This window comes from Colius striatus, chromosome 8 (assembly GCF_028858725.1).
Source record: "Colius striatus isolate bColStr4 chromosome 8, bColStr4.1.hap1, whole genome shotgun sequence".
Taxonomy (NCBI): Eukaryota; Metazoa; Chordata; class Aves; order Coliiformes; family Coliidae; genus Colius; species Colius striatus.
Genome location: NC_084766.1, coordinates 18,224,523 through 18,244,975, shown reverse-complemented (window position 1 = coordinate 18,244,975; position 20,453 = coordinate 18,224,523). Strand labels below are relative to the sequence as shown.

The 20,453-nt window shown below is 44.2% G+C and overlaps 1 protein-coding gene across 1 annotated transcript; it reads left to right on the top strand.

Moving 5' to 3' along the window:
* Positions 1-1,097: 1,097 nt before the first annotated feature.
* On the top strand, positions 1,098-17,969 carry ATAD1 (ATPase family AAA domain containing 1). The gene is made up of 10 exons (XM_062001772.1): positions 1,098-1,269; positions 3,366-3,541; positions 5,156-5,254; positions 5,534-5,654; positions 7,188-7,388; positions 8,497-8,603; positions 11,349-11,438; positions 13,723-13,773; positions 16,525-16,661; positions 17,228-17,969. Exons 2-10 carry the CDS (start codon positions 3,380-3,382, stop codon positions 17,346-17,348), a joined length of 1,089 nt encoding a protein of 362 aa, XP_061857756.1. The 5' UTR covers positions 1,098-1,269; positions 3,366-3,379; the 3' UTR covers positions 17,349-17,969.
* The last annotated feature ends 2,484 nt before the right edge of the window (positions 17,970-20,453 follow it).

Sequence of the window (20,453 nt, the reverse complement as noted above, 5' to 3'; positions counted from 1 at the left end):
AAAGTTGCTTCAAAACTTTTTTAATTTTGGGGGAGATTTTGGAGTATATTAATCCAATAAATTGATCTGAACCAAAACTGCTGGAAGCATGCTTTGTTAAAAATCAACAAGCACTCTGAGGATGTTTTTTTTTGCACGTGGATTTAATAATGTAAGCATCATGCATCAGCAATGTAATGAGGGATGGATACCAGTGGGGTGGATGACACCCCACTTGGGTCACTGGAGAGTGTGCCTGGGTTTCAGGTCAGTTGTGGGAACAATTGTGTCATCATGTTCTCTGCCCGGGGTGGTAGTGACAGAGGTACAGTGGAGAGCAGAAGCAGCGTACCTGCTCCACAAGTTCTTGTCTGTGGTAGCCACCAGGAATTTCAGTAGACTCAGTGGGTGAAGAACCTGCATTTGTGTACAAGAGGTGATGTTTAAAAATGGGCTGTAATACAGTTAATATTTTATAAAGACCTAAATACTCTTGACAAATTGTGATCCCCAGCAAGCAGGCTGGATTTTGTTAGGAAGGTCTTGGACGATGTATGGGTTATAGGTATGAATAAAACAAAAGGACAAGGCACTCTCTCAAGAGCAAAGCCAGATCTGAGAGGCCTTAAAACTTCAGTCACACCGACACAAGAGCAGAAGGATTGAAGAAAAGTTACCAAAACCTTGGATTAATTACACATATCACTGAGATCCCCTTATTTTAACCTTTTCCTGGACATTTTTCTATTCCTCTATATTTACAGTGAAGCCATCGTTTCGATCACAAGTTGAAACTGGAAAAGTATTACCTCAATATCCCTCAGTAAACTGCCGGTGCATTCTTAAATGTAAATTATTTTCATTCTGACTGATCCCTGCAGCATCCTAAATCTGCCAAACCTTGCGTTGTCCGAAATAGAGACATTCCTCTCTCAAATGTCGGTCTTCAGAAGGGACGAGCGTGCTCATGAGGAGGCGTGTGCCGGGGCAGACTCGGCCTCATGCATGGCCAGGCCCTTGTGTGGGGGGAAGGGCAGCAGCGGCTCCGTTCGTAGGCGGCCCGAGGGCTGGATTGGGCAGGCGTTTGTGTCGGCGGGTGGAACCTTCGTACGGGGCAGCGGGAGCCGGCCGGAGTCGGGAAGCGTGGCACGCGTCGCAGCCGCGCCAGGGCTCGCGGTGCCTCTGTTGCCGCCGCCGCCGCCTCGGTCGTGCTCTCTGTCTCCCTCCGCCCGGGCGGCCGCCCTTGCGCCGCGCTCCGTCGACCGCGTGTTCGAGAGACCAGCCCGACGGGTGAGTGACCCTGCGGGAGAGCGAAGGAGCGCCCGCCGCCACTGTCCGGGCAGCGGGAAGGTCAGAGGCGGCGGATCCGGCCCGGCCCTCACCGGTGCCGCTCTCGTCTCAGCGCGCCGCCACGGCCATGCCCCGGGCGGCCGCCGCCCCGTCCTCAGGCAGGGCTCTGGGCTCCCCGACGCCTGAGCCTGCCCTCACTGGCAGGCGGCCCGGGAGGCCGAGCAGGGCGGCCCTGCCTCTTCCCGTCTGCTAGCTCCGTCCCCGGCAGAGTGCCGGTGAGGCCGTCGGTGTCGGCGGCTTGGCCGCGAAGAGGCCGCCTCTTCTGAGCCGCCCCACCAGCCGGGAGGACGGTGTGGGAGTGAAGCCGAGTTCATGGCAGCGAAGCCATGAGGGCTCAGGGACAGGCGAGGGTTTCCCACCCGTGACTGGACTTCCCTCCTGCCACGCAGTGAGAGCTGAAGAGGAACCAGCACTATATTTCCTTTTGGTTTCTCTTCAGTTTGAAGCGTTGAAACAGGCAGAGCTAAAATGAAGCACAGTGGTAGCTCTGTGGACCTAGAGCTCGCTGTTCTGCTAACTGCACTTACTGTATCTCAGCGATCTGCCTAGAAAATATTTCATGCAGAGTAAGCAGAGCTTCATTAAGAAAGGTTTCACTGAAAATTCGCTCCTGTTATGGGTTTTTCTTACAAGGGCAATGAGAAGTTGCATGAGAAGTGGGGTTTTTCATTGCATTTGGGGGCTTTTTTTGAAGATTTTTTTTCCTTGTTCACTGAACATATGGCCCTTTTATTTTAATAAATCAGGCTGAAAAGAACACGCAGAATCTTCTAGCTCTGTATTACTTAGGTGCCTAAGCAGGCAAATCATACTTGATTTCCAAACAAGTGTGCACTGCACCAGCCTTGAATTTTTAATTTTTAATCAGAATGAAGACTTTAAAGCAAAACTTCTTTAAGGATGCACTCTGGAATATAGTAGTGAGCCGTTGGCATCTTTTGGTAAACGTACCGAAGTGCTTCTCCAGATTCCATTCTGATGGATCCTTGTGGCAGAATCTATGGCACGTATCACCTCGACCTGAATATGGGGTCAGCGTAACGCCAGGGGGAGTTCAGGGTACCTTGGCTGTAGGCAGTCTAGCTTTTCTCTGGCTGACAGCTCTGTTTGGAGAGCAGCCAGGGAGCGCTGGAAGCTGCCAAAGGAATTGCCACTGCAGCAGGAAAACAGGGCTGTTGAATAAGGAGGACTTTAGGGATTCTCAAGCGGAAACCCCACAAGTTGAGGAGAAGGTAGATTAGGGAAAGAGGACCCTGATTTTGTAAGTAGTTTTCAGTGGTTTAGGAAGAGATTTTTTTTCCTCTCTGTAGCATGTCCCCTTAGTTTGAAGATGCTGTACTTCCTGGGTTTGGTTCATGCAGAAGCCAGCCTTTTTCCCTTGATAGCTGTGTGCTACATCCATAATTCTCGGCTTTCCAGGGATATTAATAACTCAAAATATATTTTGCTAGATTCAGGCTCCTGCTCTTAACCTCATTTTATTAAGATACAAGTCATTGATTGCTCTTTAATGGGGTAGTTGGGTGCCTTTCCTTTAAACTTACTCTTAAGGAAAAGACCACCCTATTTAAATCGTGTAGTAGTCTTTGTCTCTATGATTTAGCGTTCTTGGATCACAAGCAGTCACAAAACATCAGTCTTAATGGGAATGTAAACTTGGTGCTGAAATAAAGTCATCTTTATTAACTTAGCTATTGACCATCTGAAAGAAATGCAGATTATCTTCAGGGAAGAGTGAAATCAGAACCTCTTTGCATGTAGTCAATCAAGAAGTAAGGCCTAAGCTGTTGCTGCTGTTTCTTCTCTGCTTACTGAAAGTGAAAATGAAATCATCGCTACACCCAGAGCTGCACGTTTTCAGTTTGAGCAGTTTTAGGGGTTGTGCTTTTGTTGAGATATTTTGTTGTAACTTCATGGTAAGCTTTATGCCCATTCTGTGCTTGAGAAACAGTTTTTATAAAGTGGTCTTTAAGTGTGAAGCAGGTGTTTCATTTTCTTTCTTTCTGTCCTCCTTCTGTGCTTTTTTTTACACTTAGCATTGAGAGGCAAAATGGTCCATGCTGAAGCATTTTCACGTCCCCTGAGCCGCAATGAAGTGATCGGGTTAATTTTTCGTTTAACCATATTTGGTGCTGTAACGTATTTTACCATTAAATGGATGGTTGATGCCATTGATCCAACCAGAAAGCAAAAAGCAGAAGCTCAGAAACAGGTAGGATTTTGTTAACTAATATTTCTGTGAAATTCTGTCTTCTTCATTACTGTTCATATAGAAAAATCTTGAGAACTGAAAACTGGACTTGCAATAAACAACAGCACATTGAAAAAAACCCATGTGGTATAATCAAGACAGCTGGAGTTACTTTTTAGTGTATCTAGAGATCTGGGCTGTAAATGTTTTCAGTATGTGCATTTTATAACTAGTTAGAATTTTTTGCTTGAAGTGGTAGAAAAGCTGTTGATTGGTAGCACAATGTTGTCTAATTATCTGCAAGTGTGTAGTCCCAGCACCTTTTCTGCTGCTGGCAGTTTTGCTAAGTGGAAGTCACATTAAATAATGATCTCATCAGTCTCTCTGTTGCTTTTTAAAACCTTGGACAGAAATAACTTAATTCTTTATCACTTATTGGCAACTAAATGATAGAGGCAGGGACTCTAGCTACAACAAAGATGACCACTGCTCTCCAAATACCTTTTTAAGAATAGCATGCGCTTTCTCACACTGTTCTCCCTTGATGTCCAGCAGCAGTGGAGGTGCCCTGGAAAGGGAGAAAAAAGTAAAAAGCTTCATTTCTGATGTTGAATGGGGATGACTCATGGGGGTTAATGTGCTGAGAAAAGATTGGGGTGCATTTCAGAACCAGAAGTGAAATGTTTCCTTTGGAAAGTACTGAAGGAAATGTTGCAACATTTTTCCATGTTTGTTTTTTCTGACAGAAATTTCACTGATTCCAAAAGCAGTTTTAAGCAACCTATTTCTGGTTTGGATGTTTTTTCTTTTTTCAATGAAATGTTCAGTTAAATCATTGGCCTCGGGTTTAAAATCAGCTTTCCCAATCTGTGCTGGTGCCAGCTATTATATCAGAGGTTGCAATATCCCGAGAGCACATTGGACTTAACCACAAGTTTGGGTATAATGAGAAACTTCAGTTGTGAAAGCATTTTGGCACAACAAATTACTTTTAAAAGGAAAAAGAAAACAATACATCGAAAAAAATTGTCTGGCCTCTGTGCATTATATTTTTAATTTAAAAAATATGTAAATCTCTCCTTGATACAGTTTGGGGGGTATGTTTTTTATAGTAACACAATTACATCACCCATCAAAGTATGTGTGTATTATTTGCAGGGCTGTGAATGAAGACAATTAAGCATGGGAAAGAACTCTAGAGTTCTATTTAAAAACAAGTTTCAGACTTTTCATCTGAATCCTGTACAAAGTCTATATGGAGTAAAGTGTTTTGGAAATTCTTTTATACTGAGGTTACCTATATGTCTGCAAAATTATTCTGTCCGCAAACTTTGTGTTTTAGTGTTTATTTTGGTTGTCTTTCAGGTCATAATATATGACATGTGGATTTGGGGGTGGGAGGGCTGGTTCAACACTTACTCGATGGGAACTGGAATTTATGACTTAGTTTCGTTCGAGTGATGACAAGTCATTAGGAAGTGGCTGAACTTTCTTCTTCAGAAGGATCTAACTTTTTTTTAAATGTGACCTGTGGAGGAGCTTTTCAGGCTCCAAATAGCAGTTGTTTAAAAACTTGGGTTTTAGTTAAGCATCCCATTTCTTTCTCTAACTTTCTCGGTGCTTTATTTCACGCAGGCTGAAAAACTAATGAAGCAAATTGGAGTGAAAAATGTCAAGCTTACTGAATACGAAATGAGTATTGCTGCACATCTTGTAGACCCACTTAGCATGCATGTAAGAAACTGTTTTCTGTATTACTTCAATGGAAGCATTTCAGATGTGGAATAACTTGATTTTGGCTTTGGGTTACATTATTTGTCATATATATGTATCTACAGAAATACATTAAAAATGTCTCTGTGATTTAATGCTAAAATGTCGTGATTGAGAGCAGAGGTTTTTTAATTGCTTGTCCTTTTTAATTTTGAGGCCTTGCAGCACTTTTAAGCTTGTGGATGGTTTTGGTTGATAGGGACTATGGTGATCACTTCTAATACCTTTTTTCTATATTAGGTGACCTGGAGTGATATTGCAGGCTTAGATGATGTTATTACAGATTTAAAAGACACTGTCATTTTGCCCATCAAGAAGAAATACTTGTTTGAGAATTCCAGGCTCTTACAGCCACCAAAAGGTAAGAAGGAAGCATTATGGATTTATGTGTTGGTACTCAAAAAAAATTGATTACTCAGCGAAGAGGAAGTGCGTTGCCAGTCCAAAGTGCAGTCATTAGGACTGATGCCAGGGAAAACCTGCAGGTTTTTCCTCTTATGAATAAATTTCCTCTTCATAATGAGGCGATAATTGCTTTGCAATTATTGATGTTGCATCTTGGTGCACTCATCTATGTAGCCTGTATTTTTAACTGCCAAAACTGTCATTTTTTTTTCTTCTTATACCCCAACTTGTCCTTGAACAGACATGAGCTACGAGTGTGCTATACATATTCATACACTCAGTTAATATTTCTACGCTGTCATAGAAACAGAAGTCACAAACGTGAGACGTTGATGTAAGCTACTCTTGCAGACGTCTCTCTGTTCTAGTCCTAGAAATCCCAGTCATTCAAAAGAGGAAAAGATCCCAGTTTCGTTCTGGAGATGCCTTGATTTTCTCTGGGGTTGAGTTGTACAGTATTGAGGCACTAAGGAAACTGGCAGATAACAAACTTTCCAACAATAAAGCAGAAGTTAGACTCTCTGTGTTGGAATGCTTACAGCTATATTTCCTATGTGATACTGAAAGAAGCAGAATTTGAACCTAAAATGTTGGACAAAATGCCAAAACTTACCTCCGCTGCTCTGATACCTGGAATATTGTCTTCTGAAATTCTCTGAAAACCCTTAATTACTTCCTATATCAGTGACCGTCTTGTGATGGAAAACAAAGCACCTTTGTAACAGACTGTTTTCCCAGGCTACTTTCTCTTTAAGTCACAAATTGAAACTATTTGGAAAATTGCTTTAGTGTTATCGTCTAATAAGCTGTAAGAAAAAAATACTATTTTCTTAAAGCAGACTTTCCATATAGGACAACCTCCCTGGTTTTGCTAGTGGCTTACATTGTGTGTCAATAGGAAGTTGTTGCTTTAGAGCAATGATGTTTGTGGTTGTCACTCACATAAAAGAAAAACCTCTGTAGTAATTTTCTGTGTTTGAGGCTTGTTCGACTTTTTTTTTTTTTCCTTTAAATTACTTTCTTTACAACTACATTAGAAAAATGCTGCTGTGAATTCTTTGACTAGGACAAGTTTAAAAATAATATTGAGATGTCGTATTTATTTGTACTTAATTTTCTCCCCCCTCTGCTAAATTTTATTAACAAGACTGAAACTGGTTATAAAACAAGACCTTTGAAATGCTTACAGGAAATAAATAGGGCTTTAGTTTTATGTAAACTTGTAGTCACAGTCATCTTTCAGACAAATGTCTTCCTTCAATTTCACCTTACCTCTTTTTGAGTATTCTTAATTGTAATGTTATAATAAAGAAATACTATATTATACTGTATTGGATTTGATGTATTGGATTGGGTTTGATGGAACACAGTGTAACTTGGTTTCTTGTCTTTTAAAACTCAGATAAAATACCCACCTGAGTGCTGTCAGATTTGCCATAGCACAGCTTATGCAGCAAATGGAGAGTATTAACATTGGGTTTTTTTTCAGGGGTGCTTCTCTATGGCCCTCCGGGTTGTGGCAAAACTCTGATCGCCAAAGCTACAGCAAAGGAAGCAGGTTGTCGATTCATTAATCTCCAACCTTCCACACTGACTGACAAATGGTATGGGGAGTCTCAGAAACTGGCTGCTGCTGTCTTTTCCCTTGCTGTAAAGCTCCAACCATCCATCATTTTTATCGATGAAATAGGTAAAAATCTATCTAGTTTTTTAGGTAACTGTAGCAAAGTGACATTAAACTCTAGGTTCAAGTTGATGGGTATGTTGATCTACTGTCATCTTTTCATTAAAAAGAGTGATAATTGGACAAGGTTTAGTATATAATTGGTATGGTAAAGTAATGGTGGCAAGTTAGGAAAAACAGTGTATTTCATCCTTGTATCAGTGAAGGAAATTACAAGTAGAATGAGTTGCTGTTTACTTTTGGTTGGTCTAAGGTGGTTTGTGAGGAAAGCTTTTTCTTCTGTTGGGAAACCTGTCCCTGAATACACTACAGTGCTTCTGCCGTGATGGGACATAAATGGAAAATTAGATACATATTTAGGAGAGATAAAGAATAATAGTTTAATAAGGCTGTAAGTAGGAGGGGAAGTTCAACTGAGAAGACGGCGCAGGAGCCCGTGGGTCAGTGCATTTGGACATGTCACGTGAGTTTTTAGTCCCTGGGATCTTGAGTAGTTCAGTTAAAATTGCTTGTCGTAGCTCTGGTGCTTCTTACAGCGATCTGTACTGCTTGCAGAAACAGACCCTAACAAAGCTTTTAACCTTTCCACAGTTCGGGTTAAGAAGGGGCTATGTTCTTAAGATGCTTTTTATCCTTTTGCATAGATGTGAAAAACATGATTTTCTAGCTGTTGGAAGTTCTTTAGGTAGCCATTTTCAGAGTTAGAGATCTACGTAACTAAGCCTGCTTACATCGATTCTGCAGCTTGCTCTTCTCCTGTGCCTTAGTGTCTTTTGGCTTGCCTGAATCTGAATGCTTCCATCTCTGGATGAGAAATTAAGGTGAAAATCACACTTTCCATGAATTCAGGAAAGTGAAAATTTGGAGCACAAGATTTGGGACGGTCTCGTGTGATAGGTACACACTTGTGTAACATAGTTTAAAAGATGTGCTCAAAAATGTGAGATTCCACTTGCCTGTTCTGAAGAACATCTTAAGAAACATTCTTGTTGACAATGTTTTTTTAAAAAGGTATTTATAGGACAAAGGGTAGCACAAGCCTGCACGTGACCAATCAGTGTCATTTCTATGGCAGGATTAAAAATAAACTGCTTTGCTCTACCCTTTCATACAGATTCCTTCTTACGAAGTCGGTCGAGTTCTGACCATGAAGCTACAGCTATGATGAAAGCTCAGTTCATGAGTCTGTGGGACGGGCTGGACACTGACTATAACTGCCAAGTAAGGAGGGATGAGGAGAAAAATCGTGTGGTTCTTCCCTCTCGGTAACCACATGCTGAGTGGTTTGGGAAGGGTTGGGGATGGCTTGCAGGGAGAACTGCCAAGTTTCTTTACCTCTGTGTGTCAGTAATTACCAGTTTATTATGGAAGTGAGATGAGTACTATTAAGGAATCATTTTTCTTCTTGAGAAGACCAGTTTTGTAGGTGTTTTGGTTTTAATTAAGAAGTGTTATTTTCAGGAGTGTCTCAAGTCTCAGTAATCTGATAATTGTTTGAGCTGCCAAAACTGGGAACTTTGAAACTGTTTTGAATCACGTTTTGTGAACAATACGTTCTTCAGGTGAAGCCAATCTCTGGTTTCAGAAAAGGTGTCAAAAGATCTGAGTAGTCATCCCAGCTGCAGGTTGGTTGATTTGTTTCCAGAAAAGCATTGCTTTAGCATTAGACAAGTACTGGACTCTGGAGTTAATCTGAAACAGTGTAAGAGTTGATGTTTTTAAAAGCCAAGTTCTATGAAATGGCACCCAGTGTCCATCCCGTTATTCCTGTATGCTTCTGTCTCCCTCCCGTGATCTCGACAGAAGTATTGTATTTGGGAGAGAAAAAAATAATACAAAAGCTGCTGGTGCTGTAAAAACAGATAAACAAAAACATTTATGAAATAAATTACTTAAATGTAGCATAGATGAAGCCTGCTTGGTGTGTTTCTGAACGGTCACCTGGAGGAACCTTTTTGAAGGTTGTTTATCCCTTTAAAGAGGATGTTTATTCTCCAATTTCAAGATTTTCAGCCTTTTTATTCTGTATTTTTCTGTGAATGGTTCTGATGCTCAGACCTCTGTTCTTTCTTTGTAAAAGATGCTTTTCCTTCTCTCAAGGTTGTGCTAAAGATTTATTTTTTTCAGTTGATTTGTCAAGAACTGATAGAACGCAGTGAATGTGTATGATGAGAAGCTTTAAAGTAGTGTTTGCTTATCATGGATAAGAGGCTGATGGTATGAACACTTAACTGGCAGCTAATACAGTCATGCAAGCACACGTTTCCTGAATCTGTTTTCCCAATATACTGACAACTTCTTGGAGCAAGTCACATTCTTCACTCCCTGCAGTAAGACAAAATGTGGTCTCACCCATCCCTCAAGTTCAGGCTCTGAGTTCAGCATGCGGACCTGGAACGGGCCCTGCTTGTATCTCCTCAGGGCTGGGTGCTACCGAAGTAAAATGCAACAGTTGTCTGGCAACACCACAAGGGTCAATTTGGGTTTCTGGAGGTTTTGTTTCAGTAGCATGTTTCAGGCTCCTCCCTAAGGTGTCACTACCATTCAGGAAGAGTTCTGTAAGTGAGGGCTTTGATGTAGCCTGGACTGCTGGGGAGGCAGTTTTGTTAGTTACAAATGTTTGCTTGGGAGCTTCAGGCTGCCTGTCTGATTCTTGCCAAGCAAATTTTCTTTTAATAAGGATTACGTTCAGCTTTTATTACAGTAAAAAGAATTCCAAATGCTAGAGGGAAATTGCAAATAAGAGTTGTGATGAGTATTACTTGTTCCTGTGTTGATGGCACCTGAAAAGCGTGTTCAGCTTTGGGGTAAACTTGCAAGTCTCAAGTCCAATAGTAACTTGGGGCACAGTGCCTGGAAAGCGGAGCTTGAAGGGACAGTTAAGTCTGGAAGCCCAGACCAGCTGTACTTGTGCCTGGGAAGGGTCCCCCATTTGCAGAACCTGCAGGGAGAGCCTGTTGGGCTGCAGCTGTGGGTGCATGGTTGGGGTCTAGCTGTGGGCCTGGATGCGGAGCCAGGGTGGCACATGGTGTGTATGGCCATGCCTCTTCACAAGGGGCAGCTCAGCGGAACATCAGTGTCCATTTGCACACAGGTGAATGCAAAGCCCTCACCTGCATAAGGCATTCTAGATCGTGAAGGCTTCAAAAAGTGTGCATAGGAATTTGCCACCATGTCATTAAACCTGCAGGTGGCAGGGTGATTCCACACCAGGAGTCCAGCCAACAGTTGCCCCAGACCAGAAGCCTGTCAGGAAGCTGGGTTGATAGGAGGTTTAATTTCCCTGACATTTTTCACTATTGTGACTGGGTATTTACAATGTACATAACTTAAAATAACAAATGAGAAAACAAGGCTGATGTGAATGGGAAGTAAATTTGTTCTTAAACAAAGAGCTGGAATGCAGTCAAATGAGGTAAATACTCTCCTTGTATTTAACTTGGCACATACACCTGCTGAGAGCATGTAGGGATTTACTTCTTTTTTGCTTTTTTTTGTTAATGCTATTTTTAAAAAATGAACCTTTTAGTGCACATGAAAGCTCCCAGTTCCATCATCCTGGTGAACTGGTTGCATTTCTTTTGTTCAACGTGGCACAAAACTGCCACATTTGTTACAATCTTATTGAAATATCTCCTTTCAAGTTCCTTCCAGATCACCGGGAACTAAAGAGACACGGCCAAGTCTTGCAACTAGAAGTTTTGGGTTACTTAGAGTTTGAACCTTCAAGTGGGGCTCAGAAGGCTTCAGACTAATGTAAAAATCTCCTCCCAGATGGCATTCTGAGATGCTCTCTTAAGCTACCTGTTTAAATCCAGTTGCTGAAATCAGTACCAAGAAACTTCTTTGAATGTTGATGTTCTTGATAAAGTCCTGGAGTCACATGTTTGGTTTTGAAACTCCACTACAACAATGATTTCAAAAGCCAGCTTCAGACTGACTAGCTTTTTCTGTTGATGCATGCAGGTCATAGTGATGGGAGCCACCAACCGTCCTCGGGATCTTGACTCTGCAATCATGAGAAGAATGCCAACCCGGTTTCACATCAACCAGCCGGTGAGTCACACCAGGTTACCCGCTGCCTGAGCTGTGGGCAGGTGCCTTGTCAGACAGCAAACTCATGTTCTCTGGGTTGTTTTTTTTTTTCAAAGAAATACTGTATTATTTTGATCTAGTTTTAGCTTTTTTAGAAGCACATCTATAACTTTTTTAAGGTGAAGTTTTTTACAGAAAGCTTGATTACTTGGGTCTTATCACTCCCTGTGCTCTGAGAGCATCCCACCCATCTCCCCCTTCATCTGTAAAAATGGGAGATCTTGGACGCTGCACTCTGGAAAGGGCTTAGTTTTAACCTTAAAGCAAGCAGAAAAAGCAAAAAAGTGAGTGTAGGCTTCCTTCTGAGAGAGGTTGACAGGTGGGTGGATAGTGTTGAGAAGCAGCTATGTACTGACTACCATTGATACCTCCTCGATATGCAGTGTTTAGTTTTCAGGGAGAGAAGAAGGAACTAAATCTGTGTGTCCAAGCTCTGGCCTTCCCACTTGGGCACAGCGAGCAATCTGTAGAGCTGGTTTTATTCTGCTTATTGTTTATGCCAAACAGTCATTAATTAAGGCCTTTATCAATTAGGTCAGCTGTCACAAGGTTACCCTTAATAGAAATTTTGCTATTGCTGTCCTTTTCAAGGTATTTTAGTTACCTTTGAAGACATTTTTGTATCAGTATTATAAAGAGTTTGGTCACAGCTCTCAATATTCCCTTCTGGCTATAGAAATACCCTTCAGTGTTCATTTTTACAGAAACTTAGAGACAAAACTGGAGAAGTAGAACTCTTACTGATTGTGCAAGAAAGGAGTCATGTTCCCAGGCTCATCTTGTTTGAACTGGCTTTCACTCCTTGTGGGCGGATGCTTTTCGAAACAAAGCATTTGTAACTGCTTTTCTGTGGTGCTTGCTCATGAGGTTTCAAACACCTTGCTCATCCTCAAGTTTCCCTTGAATTAATAAGGGGCAAGGATGTGTACTTTGGTATCTTGTCATGCCTTTCTATCAAAAACAATGGTTAGAAGGCTGAATTATCTGCTGGGAACAGTGCCTCAGGGCATCACAGGAGCTGTCTCCCTCTTCCAGGGTCAGAATTACAACAGAAGGTGTCATGTAGGGCACAGGCACGTCATTTTCCTTACTCCACTGTGACCACCTCATGAACTTACCACTTGTCTTTTGTTCTTGTCTGTGGTGCTTGGTGATGTGACCAAGATTGGTTACAACCATTTTACTGCGGGCCAACACAATTTGCATGCTGCGGATTGGAAGTGTGCACAAGTAGTGTTGCTGTGGAGTCAATAAAGACTCGGAGATTTATAACTTAAGGTTGAGGTTGAAGCGTCTCATAAGAAATCATCTGCAAGGCAGAGAGAAGGAGCAGAAGTATTTTTTGAGACAGAGTATCAATTGTTCAGCTGCCAGAGCATCTACAGAGCATTGTTTTTTTCCTTTTGTAACAGTGAATTTAGGACATCTGGTTTTGGGAGACACAAGAAAGAGTCTCTTTGCTGCCTGTATTTTACCTCACCATTAGCACATGCTCAGGGCTGACGTGTTTCTTTTGGTATCCTCATCACAGTATGTGATTTATTTTGCTTAAAATTTCCCAAGCATCATCTATAGAATTAAATTCATTATTTCTTCGAAGCAGAACACGTTATCCTCTTCATCTGATTTAGCAAAGTATTTTGAAACCGTTCTCTAGATCTAGAGAGTCTGCCCCCCTTGAAAGATGATGGGGAATCTTTGGAGACAGCTGCTTTTGCTTAGGGCAGAGTCAGACTAAGTGTGGGGGTGTTTTCCCTGTCTATGTGGCAAGTGTCAGCAGATCTGCTGGAGGGCTGAGTGCCGTGTGCCCCGCAGGCAATGTGCTGGCACCCAGCACAGTGCCTGGTAATACCCAGCAGCACCCCGTGGCACCTTCCAGTGCCAGACAATGCCCAGCAGCACCCAGCAGTACCCTGCAGTACCCCATGGCACCCAGCAGTGCCCAGCAGCACCCTGCAGTACCCCATGGCACCCAGCAGTGCCCAGCAGCACCCTGCAGTACCCCATGGCACCCAGCAATGCCCAGCAGTACCCTGCAGTACCCCATGGCACGCAGCAGTGCCCAGCAGAACCCTGCAACAGTGCCCGTGTTGCTGCATCGTTTGCCATGGGGGTGGTTTCCTCCTGGGGATTGCATCTCACTGTGTTGCTGAGCTGTGACTGAGGCCCATGCTGTGCAAAACTGAGAGAGACATCATGTGAGTTTGGGTTTGTACTCGAATAACTTTCGTCTCTTTTGTTCAAGGCTCTGAAACAAAGAGAAGCAATCTTGAAGCTAATTTTGAAAAACGAAAATGTGAGTAGACTCCTTTTAATGCTTCATTTGCTGTGTTTCTGTTTATGTGAGAGCAAGCTCTGGAGTCGTGGAAAACATGTTTCGTGACTGACTGTCTTGGAGTGACGTAGTGATTATCTATGAGGGTATTTCTGATTGTAACTTAGGAATCTTTTGTGGTTTTAGGTGTGGCGTTAAATCAAAGCAGTAGAGCTGCCTACTGGCTTAAGTGTGAGCCTCAGTCACGGCAGGCTTGGATTTTGTGGTGAATCACTATCTCCGAGGAAAATCACTGAATTTCTGTCTCCATTTTCTTGTTACATAACAAGATAATATATTTATCTCTCCAAAGATGCTGAAGGTGAATCATGTTTGGAAATCATTTTGATCTGTGAAAGAAATGTCAAGACGTGGTGAAGCAGGGAGAGGAGATGCTGGTTTTTTTTAACTCTGTATGGTCCTTTGACTTAAGTCAAGAAAGGAGGAACATTTTTTGACATGGCTGCTTTTTGCACTTTGATCCCGAGTTCGTATTTCCTTTGGAGGAAAACTACTATAGATACTGTCACAACTGTGCATGGTGTTTGTGTCACCATCTGCCTTCCAAGATGAAGGGAAAGGGTAGGTGTGAGCACATAGAATCATCAAATGGTTTGGGTTAGAACAGACCTATAGAGATCATCCAGTTCCAACCCCCTTGCCACAGTCAGAGACATCCTCTGCTGGACCAAGCTGCTCCAAACTACAGCAAACTTAGCCTTGACCGCTGCCAGAGGCAGAGCATCTACAGCTTTTCAGGGCAACCTGTGCCAGTGCCTCACCACCCTCACAGGGAAGAACAGCTTCCCAGTATATCATCTAAGTCTCCTCTTATTCCATTTGGAACCATCATCCCTCATCCTATCAATACATGTCCTTGTGAAAAGTTCCTCTCCAGCTTTCTTGTTGGCCCCGTTAGGGACTGGACAGCTGCTCTGAGGTCTCCCCAGAGCCTTCTTTAAAGATCATCTTCAAGGTCACTTCCAACCCAAACCACTCTATGATTCTTGCAAATGGTGATTTCAGATTCAGCTTCCTTTTCAAGAGGTGTTATGGACATGTGCCAAGTAACAGTCCTTTACAGGCTCCCCAGATACGTGCAGCCACTGAAGACCTTGCATGTGGGTGGTTGTGGGCTCCTTCTCTTTGGCACTTGGGCCTGGCATTACAGCACCCTGCCCTTAAGGCCTTCAGCAGAAATAGGCTCCCAAATGTGGACCTGAAAGAAGGCAAGGTATATCAGGCCTCTTACAGTGAAACACAACCACACAAATAACATTTTTTAGGGGGAAAAAGATAAAATCAGCCTGTATTGGTTATCCCATAGGTGGAGGAGGAGGAATTGGATCTTTCAAGTTCAGCTTGTTTTCAGCCAGGCTGAGAAGCTTCTGGCAGTCCTTCACACACCAGGTGTTGTCATGCCTTGTTTTTCTTCCCTCTATTAAAATCTATTTTCTTCTTTCTCACTTGAAGGGAAATCCCTGTCAATGCCTGCCACCCCACATGCCCATTTACTGTTTATTCTTAGCCAGCTGCGCTGCTCTGTTCAGCTCTTGGTTGCCTTCAGCCCCACAGTGAGCAAACCCGTTGCAGATGCAGAGCTGACTGCTACTGCCTTCCGTATGTGTGTGCATAAAAGCACAGCACTTGCTGCCAAGCCAGCTGTCCTGGCTGTGGGAGGCATTGCTGTAAGCCCATGGCTGCTCTGAACTTCATTTCCATGCCTTGGGAGCTAGTGGCTCCCTCCAGGCCCAAACCAGAGCACTGCGTGCCGAGTTGTAGGTCGGGGATCTGGGGCTCAGGTAGAAGCTCAAGATCTGAGCCAACAGGACAGTATCACTGTTACTCTTGTCTTTCAAGAAATCAGGAGGGATGGCAGGGAACTGGAAAGGTGCCCGTGGGATGTCAGCACCTTCCCACGTTATCCTGGGATGTGCATGGGTTGAAGAGGCAGCTGGAAATACCAAAGATTACACCTGGGGCTTTGTCTTTATCACTATGGACTAGTTGCCCTCTCAGAAGTCATCCCATAATTTCAGCCTTTTGTTAGACTAGTTTGGCTTGAACTTTTTGAAAAGGAGATACTGAGGCATAGGAAAATATGCTGGAAGGGGTTGGTACCAGAGATTCTGTAAACAGGCTGAGCAATTCTGGGGCCTTGGTTAGAAAGAGTTCAGCCTGATCTAGTGCCCAGTGTCAGCGATGTCATTTTGCCTCCGGGTTCCTCATTTGGTGGCCATGTGGGACAGAGACTCATTGGATAGTCACGGTTCTTTGTCTGCAGATGAGAAGGTGCACATAGGTTCTGGTTGAGCCATTCACCAAAAACAAGCAGCGCCACTGCAGGAAGCTGGTGTGGTCAGTTGGAAAACAGTCATTTTTGTTGTGATCCAGTTTTTGCCAGCCAGTGAGCTCTCAACATTCCTTCTCCTCCTCTGGGATAACAGTGCAGGAGCTTTGTCAGTAACAGAACTGCCTTGGGTGCTTCTGCCTTATTTTTTAATCATCCACAGAGTTTTATGAGATGAAGCATCAGTTTCATTTAGTGACATGAAGTACTTAGAGGGTTCAAAGCATAATGTAATAAAAATTTTCTGTTAGTGCTCAAAAAAAGGTGATTGAAAAAGACCTTAGGGCAGGTAAAAATACTTGGAGGTGACTGTTTCTTGTCCTTGGTGACCAAACGGAACCGACTTCAGAGTATTCATGGTCTGACTTTTTGTTTTTCGTCAGGTGGACAGGCACGTAGATCTTCTGGAAGTTGCTAAAGAGACTGACGGTTTCTCAGGCAGTGACCTGAAGGAAATGTGCCGGGATGCAGCACTGCTGTGTGTCAGGGAATACGTTAACTCTGCCTGTGAGGAGGAGACGTACGTGTCTATTCCGTATGTATGGTAGCCCAGCAGCCACGGAGGACGCTCCAGCTGGTGCACTGCTCGGTTACTCCTTGATGTTTCGTCACTGAGTTGCAAATGTGTGGAGGTGTAGGAAACCTCACTGTGATTGGCAGGAAGCAGGAGGGTCTCTCTCTCTTGCCAAATTGCCACCATACAAGAAGAAAAACTCCAACAAATAAGTCACCTTTATTGAATGTGACTTTGTCAATGTGACTGTTCCAGGGCATGGTGCTGGAGGTGGCAAGCCTGTGCCGTGCTCACAGGTCTCTGCCCGCATGCTGGTGCATCTGGTGTGGTGCTGGCACTCCCGTGCTGGCAGGGCCTGCCTGGGCACGGGTACGTTGTCTGTGCGGCACTGGTTCCATCTCAGAGCTGCCCCTTTCAGTGACTACCTCTCAGCATTGGCCTGGCATCTCGATTATTGTCTTGCTTTTTTCCTATATGGAATCACCCACAGGATTGCTTAAGTTGAAGAAGACCTTTAAGGTTGTCGAGTCCAACCATTAACCTGCCCCTTCCTTTCTCTCTTCCTTTTACAGCCATGACGAAGATGAAATTCGGCCCGTGCAGCAGCAGGATCTCCACCGGGCAATTGAGAAGATGAGGAAATCAAAGGACGCCACGCTGCAGAACGTTTTGATGCACGTTAGTTTAGATTAAGACAAAAGGAGCACAGGAGTGGTTTCAGCCATAATTTCATTTGACTTCTGTAATCAATTAGCAAAAAACATGAGGGGTTGGAGCAGGGAGATGTTCCTTGAGTCCTACTTCTGGGAATTGTTTTTATACAACAAATTCTAAGTTATTGAGATTCTGTTATGCACAACTAGAGGTGTACCAGTGGGTCAGGAAGCAGAACAGTGAGAGCCCAGGCCACGCACTTGGGCTTGGCCCATAACCTGCAGCTCGACACAGCTGTATCGGAGGCCCGGAGGCGGGTGGGCCAGCGCTCCCAGCCCACGTCACTGTACCTGCCAGCCTCTGTGTACGTGTCTCATGTATATAGCCACACTTTTTTTTTTAAAAACATATATATATAGACATAATCTCTAGATAACTTGAGTATGAAAATCTTTTCTACTTACTGAAGTGAACCAAATGTGCAGATGTATAGATTAAAGGTTTGTCAATACTCAACTTGCTTTTATTCCTTCCCATTAGTAAGTAGCAAATACGAAGGTAGAAATTCCGCTTCTAGAGGCAAAATTGGAAACGTTACTGATTTCTCTTTCATGTGACCACTTGAAATCTGGTGCCATTTAGTAAACATAATCAACACCTGTAGAAGTGTGTGAATACTTTTAATTTTGTGTGAATTCTGAGGCTTTTTGAATGAATGCTGGATTTATTTTTATTTTTCCCTCGATGGAAGTAAGTAGAGTAGAATCTTACCTGGTCTTTCACAAAGCCCCACATGTCGTAACCTCTCTGAAATTGTGGCTTTCTGATCTATTGTGCATTGTAGCAAGGGCTTGCTGCTATCTGTACCTTATCGGGAGGCCCTGCTGCTGCAGCGTGAGCTGTTTGTTACAGGCACAGTGCTGAGGCGCAGATTGGCCTTCCAGTATGGTTTGCTCTTGTCACATGCCCTGATCTGCAAAACTGATGAGAAGGAAATGGGAGTTTTGGGTTTATAAGTGTAATTGAGCAATGTTCTGCTCTACCTGCTGGTTTTAGTGAATTAATGTAATGTTATGTGATGATAAAGGTAAAGGGTTAAAAATGTGAGTGGTGAAAAATGTGTTTTGGTGAAATTATTTTCAGTAAGTTTCCAATAACCTGATTTTTCTTCTAATAATTGTTTGAATTGCATTTGGGTTGAATTAGTGCCCATCAGTAATGGATGGACTGAAGCCCGGGGGTGGTGTGCTGCATCCAAGCCTTGCCAGCCACCAAGGGGAGGTCAGCACTGAGTACAAGGCTGTGAAACAGTAAAATAAGGACATGCAGGGCTGGCTGCTGCAGTGTGGGCTGAACATGGCTTACCTCCTGGGGCTCCTGCTGTTTGGGTCATGTGTGGTGAATGCACCACCAGCAACAGAGATTAATCAGCTTTAGGGTGGGCAATGTGGTTTGAATGAGTGGACAGTGAGGTGGATCAAGAGCTGGCTGAATGACAGAGCCCAGAGGGTGCTGATCAATGGCACAGAGTCGAGTTGGAGGCCTGTGGCCAGTGGAGTTCCACAGGGATCCGTTCTGGGGCCAGTCTTGTTCAACATCTTCATCAACAACCTGGATGAGGGGACAGAGTGTACCCTCAGCAAGTTGGCTGATGACACCAAACTGGGAGGACTGGCTGATTCCCCAGAGGCTGTGCTGCCATTCAGCAGGATCTCGACCAGCTTGAGAGTTGGGCAGAGAGGAACCTCATCAGGTTCAGCAAGGACAAGTGCAGAGTCCTGCATCTGGGAAGGAACAACCCCATGCACCAGTACAGGTTGGGGGTCGAACTGCTGGAGAGCAGCTCTGCAGAGAGAGACCGGGGAGCCCTGATTGACAATAAACTAACCATGAGCCAGCAATGTGCCCTCGTGGCCAAGAAGGCATTAAAATGGCATCCTGGGATGCATCAAGAAGAGTGTGGCCAGCAGGTCGAGGGAGGTTCTCCACCCCCTCTACTCTGCCCTGGTGAGGCCTCGTCTGGAGTCTTGTGTCCAGTTCTGAGCTCCACAGCTCCACTGCTGGAGAGAGTCCAGCGCAGGGCCACCAAGATGATCAGGGGACTGGAGCATCTTCCTTATGAGGAAAGGCTGCGGGAACTGGGGCTGTTTAGTCTGGAGGACACTGACGGGGGATCTCAATATATATAACTATATAAATGTTGGATATCAGGAGATTGGGGCATCCCTTTTTTCTATTGTCTCTAGCATCAGGACAAGGGGGAATGGGATGAAGCTGAAATCCAAAAAGTTCCATTTAAACATAAGGAAAAACTATTTTGCTGTGAGGATGCGGGAGCCTGAGCTCCAGGACTGGCAGCTTGTTTCTCAGAAAATTTGATTGAAGTTCTGTAGCAGTTCCATCTGGTTTCAATGCCTGCACTGGCCCTGGAGCTCTCCCAGCCCCCTGGCATTGTTGTTATGCCCACAAATTGCAGTGAAGCAGCTTGCCCTATATCTTCTGCCTTCTTCCGGGGGAAAGTCCAGCATAGGTGGCAGTAGAAGGCCCTCAGAGTTGGTTGTAATTGTGTGTAAAGGGTGTCCTCAAGTGAGTGCAATTATCAAATTGAGCACAGCCTCGTGTCTGGCTGCAGTGGCCGGGGCACCTCCAGCTGAGCTCTGATCTCTTTTGCGTTTCTCCAAGAATGTGCCTGGGTCTTGCCTTTCCTTTGTGCTTGTGGTGCATTGCTGCAGGTTTGAGGAGTGGTTTGGAGAGGTGCAAGAGGTTATTTGTAATTGCCCTGGGGACAGTTCCCACAGCTGGAGTGGCAGTTTTTACAAGGATTTTTACTTGCCTGCTGCTGCTTTGGGAGGCCTTGCTGAAGCACGGGCGCTCCTGGCAGCCTGCTGTGGAGTGGGGGAGCTGCAGGTGTTACCGTGCAGGAACACGGCCACCGTCATTGCCCCGTTCCAGGGCTTTGGTCCCGGCTTCACCGTCGGCTCCTGCCCGTGGGCAAGGGCCCAGGCCTGCCCCACTCCCAAAGTGCTATGGACAGCTGCTCAAACCCAGTGGCAGTTGGCAGGTGCGGGCTGGGGCCGAGCGGCTTTGGTGCTTAGCTCTGAGCTGTAATGCAGAGTTTCATGTGAAACAGGTTTTTCTTGGCGT